The sequence below is a fragment of the Triticum urartu genome, chromosome 1A (assembly GCF_056163025.1).
Source record: "Triticum urartu cultivar PI428250 chromosome 1A, HENAU_Tu73, whole genome shotgun sequence".
In the NCBI taxonomy this organism is placed as follows: domain Eukaryota; kingdom Viridiplantae; phylum Streptophyta; class Magnoliopsida; order Poales; family Poaceae; genus Triticum; species Triticum urartu.
Window position 1 is genome coordinate 385,465,965 of NC_141873.1, and position 7,495 is coordinate 385,473,459.

Consider the following 7,495-nt stretch of genomic DNA (forward strand, 5'->3'; position numbering starts at 1 on the left):
AGATACTTGTACGTACTGATCTTATGTATAGTACGTATGCCGGTATGCGGTGTAATATGTTTGTTGAGACAAAGCTTTGACCAAACATATTATACCACATAAGATATGATGTGAATCTTAGTGACATCAAATTTATGTCACATAAATTACGTATTGATAGAATAATTGTTGGTTAAAAAGCCTTGTCTTGGCCAACCATAATGGAAATTATGTCTTGAAATGGAGTTAGATTTACAAAAAAAATCAAGCAAAACTAAATGTAATTTAAGGGCATGCAATGTGCAATTCGATCCTGGGGGCAATTTAAAAGAAGTGATTATTGTTGTAGCAAGCCACAATGTCGCCATAGGACGAGGCTGTTATACTGCTCTTTTTCACCAAGTGGCGCTACTGAAAAACATTGCACCCACCGATGAACACACGTTGAATTACATTCCTTTCGGCACAGGCAGATTATCATCAAATCAGTCAGCACACAAAAAGACTAGAACAGACTTCCTCGAAATAAGAACATCTACAAATCAAGTAGACACTAAATCACACACCCCGATTCGATACGACTATAATAGTACCACCCTGAGGAACATGAAGCCAGCAGAGCAACTATTGCTGACATACACAACGATGACCCAGGAGTGGAGACAGGGTGGCCTCAAGCTTGATGGCAAACAGCAACCATCTTAGTAGCGGTAAGTGGAACCATAACCACCAAGACCTGACGATGAATATCCACTCCCGTCCATGTTAGAATAAGATGGCAGCGATGATGACGGGTAGGCCGAGCTGCCATACGGGTAGCTGGACCTATATAACGGATCTAATCCTCCTGGGTAACTGCTCCTCACAGGTTCTCTGTGCGTAGCCAGGGAGTCCTGAATGAAGAGGACAGTATATGAGAGTTTCGATCTTGCTAAAAGATGGCATTTTGAACAAGAAAAAAAATGTGCGATGTCTATTACCTGGATAAGCTGTTGAGCAGATTGTACCTGGGACGATGTCCCCTTTATTTCAACAGTTATATCATCAGGGCTTCCCAAACTCTCTTGAATTGTGACAACAGCACCACTGTTAGCCCGTATGTATGCAATGTTTGCTCCTTTGACTCCTATGATATCTTCTGCATAGGTAAGTGGGATTTGCATGGTTTGTGTTATCTGCATGTCATTTGTTCTTATCAGCAACAGTTCAATGTAAACAAACGTTAGGCTCTATTTGCAAACAACTCATTGTGTTATTTCCTAAAAAGAATAGATTGATGGATGTGATGCACACTGAACATGAATGGAAGTTGGACACTCTGACTAAAAAAAAGAAAGCCCACGGATTATTATTAAACAAAATATCTTATAGGAAGATTATAGGAAGAAAAGAGAGTACATGCAGAAACATAGGCAAAGACATACCTGTGTAAGTAGAGGGCCAGCACCATGCATTCCAGAAGGTCGTAATGCTGACAAGGCAGGATCTCGCCCATATAATGACACACCTGAGCGATGAATGTTATGTTCTACCAGCGGTTCCCGTTCAAGATACAAATGGTCCCTTTTCATTGGAAGAACATATTCATCACGCACTTCAGGTTGTTGATTTACTTGTGTAGAAACAATTGAATGATGTGGCATATCATTCCAAGTTTCAGCACTGCGATCTTGACTTACTGGGGCATTCTGATTAAAGAATAGGAAATGATATGTATTAGAAACAATATGGCGAAGCATAGCATGCATTAAAATATATGTGCTTACAGTCTTCTCAAACAATGGAAGTACACTATGGTCAACCAAAAACTTCCGGAGATGATTAGAAACTGCTTGCAGTGCTTTTAGAACTTTCTCTGTTTCACCCTGTATCTCAACTATCCTCTCATCGTCAGTTACATAGAAAGGCCGATCTCGCTCATCTACACAAATTTATACCCACGATGAGTCATATAGTATATATTATGCATAGCTTCGCACAACACAACAGAAAAAATAATGGATATTAAGCTATTAAATAATATCACAAATAAGCATATGCTTTTTAAAGTGCATAATGTGTGCACACTTCACACGTGTAGAAATATGAACTTTCACCATTCTATGCAATGATGTTCTTTCCTTGTTTAAATTCATTCCAATTTCCATATCTTCCGTGACCTATAATACAGTCCATTCTTAACATGTACTCCCTCTGTTCCATAATTCTTGTCATGGTTTTAGTTCAAATTAACCTCATTGCGAACTTTGATCAAGTTTTTAGATAAACGTATCTACATCATGAACCCAAATACATATCGTTAGATACATCATAAGACATATTTTCATATTATATATATTTTGTACTGTAGGTACAAATAGTTTTCTCTAGAAACCTGGTCAGATTGCAAAGTTTGACTTTTCAAAAAAAATGCACTACATTATGGATTAGAGGGAGTATGATAAACATTTCTTTTTGTGCTGGGAGGGACATGGAACACCTAATAGAAATGCTAGAGCAGAAATCCAACGGCAAGACAATCAACTGATGTACAAAAGCATTTGTGTATCAATATAGATACATCAGCCAAGGACATATTACCTACTGATATAACCCTTATTGTAGCACCCGTGCCCTCCTGGATTGCCTTAATTGAAGCACCTTGCTTCCCAATGAGGTTAATTGCTTGAGCTCCAGGAACCACCAACCGGGCAGCACATACACCAGGTGCAGCAGCTGTCTGGGTACCTTCAGCAGCTCCATCTGTTATTCCATTGACACGTTTAAAAACTCTAATCAGAGCGTCCACAGCTGGAGGCAGCTCCAAGCCCGGATCTTCTTTTGCAGACACCAAAACCTGGAATGTCCAAGAGCCATGGTTTACTCAGTGAATCCAAAGGAGATCATCAGGCATGCAAGAGTAATAAAACGTACCCACTAACAGAAGAATATAATACAAATGATTTACACCATCAAGTACATAAATAGTTAAATACTCCCTCCGTCCCATATTAATTGACGCTCAAACGGATGTATCCAGCAGTTTGAGTGGCAATTAATATGGGACGGAGGGAGTAGTTCGCTATTCAACTTTATCCGACCAAAAGAACGGCAATCAATTCACACAATACTCCCTCCTTCCCACAAAATAGATCCCCTAAGTTTTGTCATAAGTCAAGCTTTCTTAAATTTGACCAAGATTATAGAAAACATTTTAACATTTACAATACAAAATCAATATCAATATATTCATCAAGAAATATGTATTCCTAGCAGATTTATTTGGTTATAGATGTTTGATATTTTTTCTATAAACTTGGTCAAACTTTCTAAGACAAAACTTAGGGAATCTATTTTGTGGGAATATGGAGTAATAGATAGATGGAATGGGTATACAAAACAATTCTCTGTGCACAACACTGAGCAAAAAAAAGACTGACTTTTCAGGAACATATTATGAGGGCCACCTATAAATACAAGTATGTATGCACATGCAATGCACATTTTAACATTATGGGAGATTATTGGTAGGAAAAAACATAAACTTGCTAATAGATTCGAAGCAAAAAAACATCTTGATTTATAGATGCAGAAATAAATTGTATTATAAAGAAAATCGGAATTAACATATGCAATCTCCACAATTTGTTAACAAAGAATCCCGCAAAAAATGTTAATAAAGAAAAAAATTAAAAAATGAAATTTAATTTTACTTTATGTTTCTCCCCCAAAACCAACTTTTTTGGGCTCAACTCACTGCCAACCATAAGCTGCAACATGGCTGGCCCAAGAGGAATCAGTATGGGCCACGTCCCTTGAGAAGGATTAGCATACATTCTAGAACATGGTGGATGCAACAACCATGCACTGTTCACTGCGAATCCCACTACTTTCAACCTTTGGATTTAGGACATAAATTGTTAGGATTGATGGCTAGCTCTCATTCAAAACTGGTACACTGTATAGTAGTATAGATGTTAGTGGCTATAAATTTTTTTTCACATCTCCCCTTCTCTAAGATATAACACACCACCCTAGCAAGTACATGTACGGTTCACCACAATAAATGGCAGTCGTATATTAGATGAAATTGACGTGCAATCAAAAAATGACCCAAGCATGTCAATTTGGTTCGATGCCTCCAGCCTCCCACATCCCCTTATGTCTATTTCATGCATCAGCGAATCGAAATCGCACTTGAAGCACTGTAGGCTCAGACACTACGAGCTATGTCAAAGCACATTAACCACCAACCTATTTACCAGGATTCCAGCGACCATTGCTAACATGCAGCACCAATTGGACATGTAGAACAGAGAAAATTGTAATTCCAAAGTGCCAATCAATCTAACCATCAGGTATTTCAATCCCCAACTAGTCAATAACGGAATCCTGGCAGGAAAGAGCAAACGCTGGCTAAAGTTTGTGGGTACTCACAATGCGCTCGGTGGCGCCGACAGGGCCCTCGAGGACGCGGACCCTGGCCTTGGTCTCCTCCACGAGACGCTTGATGAGCTCGCCCTTCCGCCCGATGATGCTCCCGACCTTCAGCACGGGCACAACCATCCGGAACACGTTGTCCCCCGGCCACCCGGGCCACCTCTTCGCCTCCGGGACGGCCTCCGCCTCCGCCGAGGGATCGGCCTCCTCGGCGGCCGGCGGGGGCGGTGATGCGGGCGCACCAACCTCCGTGGCGGAGGCGGTGGCTGCGGCGGCGGGGTCGTCCATGGCGGTGGAAGCTGCCGACGCGACGGCTAGGGTTTGGGTGTGGACTGCAGCCGCGGGTGTGGAGAGACCTGTCAAGTGGAAGGAAGGGGATGAGGAGGAGGCGCACGAGATCTGGGTGTGCTTTTTGCTGGTTTGATTTCTCACGGGCTCTTCCGTGCCTGCGCTGACATATGGGCCAGATATTTTAGTTTAATAGGCCCCCACCTGTGCTGATATAACTGGGCTTTACCTAGCTCCTGCCGCCTCTGGGAGCTAGAGAAGTCAAATGGGCCGGTTTGTTAGTATTTTGAAAAAAAAAATAGAGAACAAACAAATAATAATTTATACTAACTTTTAAAATAAATATAATCTACTATGTAATAAGAGTATTTTGAAGAATAAAACTAAATATATATTTGAAATATTTTCCACCATTTCTAACAAAAGTTCATGTCAAATAAAAGGTTATACAACTTATAAGAATTGTTTAACCACATAAAACAAATCTATTGTAAGTTTTTCTATTGAAATATGTCTCAACTCATATAAAAGTATTCAATTATGTCAAATAAAATTGTTCATACCGGAAGAAGTGATCCTAGCTCACTTGATTAGGGAGTGGATGTACAATTGAGCCATCCAAATCCTCATGGACACGAGCTTGGTTTCTTATATTTAAAAACCCGATTTGTCGGCCTCCCTCATTGATTTCCTTGTAAAAACATGTACACACCTTTTAGAGAAATGATTCATGCAACTTCTAAAAGTTGACCTTAGAAAAAAACTTGAAAAGTGTCTTTCTATGGACATTATCATTTTATATGAAAAGCCTTTTTTGGAAATATTTTACTCACCTCATGAAATTTGCTCATATATTTTGAAGAAAAAGAACTCCGTGATGCTAATTTGTAAGTATTGAATCGTCAAAAATCCTAATATATGAAAGTGAAAGTGCAAAAACAAGGGAGGAAAGATGACTACAAAAATGTTAAAATAATAATGGAAAATGAAACTAAAAGGTGAAAGTAAAAGAATGGAAAAGGATGAAAAGATAATGAAACAAAATGGATAAACCTCCTTAATGGGTCAGCTCAATGGAGAGAGTGGGATACATTGTGGAACCACCATATGGTGCTGGGATAGACCTCGACATGATGAGGTTTGGGGTATAGATATCCTCGGACTAGGTTGTGGGCCACATGTGATAGGGGCATGCGGTGAGGCTATGCTGGAGCATCGAGCCAATTATGTCGTTGTGTTATAAACATGAAAGTAGGATTTAACGGGTTCTTACCCATCTTTATCGGATTAGGGCGACAAGGAACCATGTAATTTTTACTCTTTAAGTAAATTTTGTAACCTGTAAATTGGTAGTGGAACATTAAAAAGGTGTCATCCCTAGTTTCTTCAATATAAGTCGCATCAATACTAAAGATGTATTTGACCATGAGGGAACAACCAAACCATTTGAGATGACTATGAGTAGACGAACTCTTTGTAGACACCTCATGTCGGTTCATAATTCTAGTTGTAATCTTGATGGGCTCACACATAGAAGGGTGCCCATATGGGATTCACACAAGGTAGTTTACCCAGGTTCAAGCCCTCACGATGAGGGAACCCCCTACTCATGATATATTGTACTGATGACGAACAACCTTGTATCAGAGCTAGTATATGGTGTATAATGCATGGTGAGGTCGCAGGGATCACTAGGTATGAGATTAGATGCCTAACATGCCTTATCCTTGCCTTATATAGGGGGAGACTAGGGTTTACATGATCCTCGGGTCAGTTATATCCAACTAGGATCCTTCGAGGTCCTTGGGAAGTTTTCCTTATGTGCCAAGCAGATGACGCACTGTGGTGAGCCCTTTTGCTAGGTTGTGAGCTTGGCACGCCCCATCGCCTCATAGTCCGACTCCTGGCCTGTTGGTGATAGGCTCTCCCGCATCACGCTAGAGCTTGCGGTCATGGTGGATACGATGCAATGGAGGAGGATGTGGAGCAGAAGTGTTGTGGTGTGGAGTTTAGTCGGGTGTGGCTGCCTTTAAACAATGAATTCTAGTGAGCCCGAGTGTCTGGGTGCGTCAATGCGCGACGCCGTACTTGGTTCCTCGACCAACGAGCCTACTTAATGGTGGCATACAAACGAACGGGCATTGAATGGGGCGTGGTAGATATCTGTCCCATCCCGTACAATAAACGTCTCTCCGGCATTGAACATGACATGGAGCGGACGGCGCTCTTAGACGACGCGCCGCTTTAATGCCGACGCAAGTGAAAGGCCGCGTCCGCTCTGGGCCAGTGTCATTCAAGAGTGACCGCTCTACAGCAACATGAACGCGGGCAGCTACCGTCCGGCGGGAATGTACGCGGGCAAGGGAGGAGGGTTTTCGATGGGCCTGGGTAGTCAGGAGCGGGCGTGGCAGCGGTCCAGACGCCTGCAAATCCCCCCTCCCCTCACTTTGTCTTCGGTTTCCAGGGAAAAGCATGTCCGAACCGGCCTGCAGACTAATACAAGACCGTGTTGGATGGCAGAACACGTCCGGGCCACGCGGTCCAGACAGTTGCAGGCAATTTGAGAGTCGGCGTTGGAGATGATCTAAGGACGCAAGTAAACATTAACACATTATGGAAAAATACCGGCAACATATTGGCGGTGTGATATGACAATATTTCATAAGTTGGGTGAAAGTGCAACTAATCTCCGGGTGGTTTTGGTAATTCATAATAACATATACATCATTGATCTAATGCTCATTGGTAATAGATTTCAAACAAAAGATCAATGATTGGCATGGCAAGGACATGAGAATGTGGACCCTCA

At 41.6% G+C, this 7,495-nt stretch overlaps 1 protein-coding gene across 1 annotated transcript; it reads right to left on the reverse strand.

Moving 5' to 3' along the window:
- Positions 1–413: 413 nt before the first annotated feature.
- Positions 414–4,787, reverse strand: PEP (RNA-binding KH domain-containing protein). Its single transcript, XM_048678713.2, has 6 exons — positions 4,396–4,787; positions 2,560–2,815; positions 1,746–1,900; positions 1,404–1,667; positions 960–1,154; positions 414–872 (listed from the first exon to the last, which is right to left on the reverse strand). The coding sequence occupies exons 1-6, from the start codon at positions 4,684–4,686 to the stop codon at positions 681–683; spliced, it is 1,353 nt and encodes a 450-aa protein (XP_048534670.1). The 5' UTR covers positions 4,687–4,787; the 3' UTR covers positions 414–680.
- Between the last annotated feature and the right edge of the window lie 2,708 nt (positions 4,788–7,495).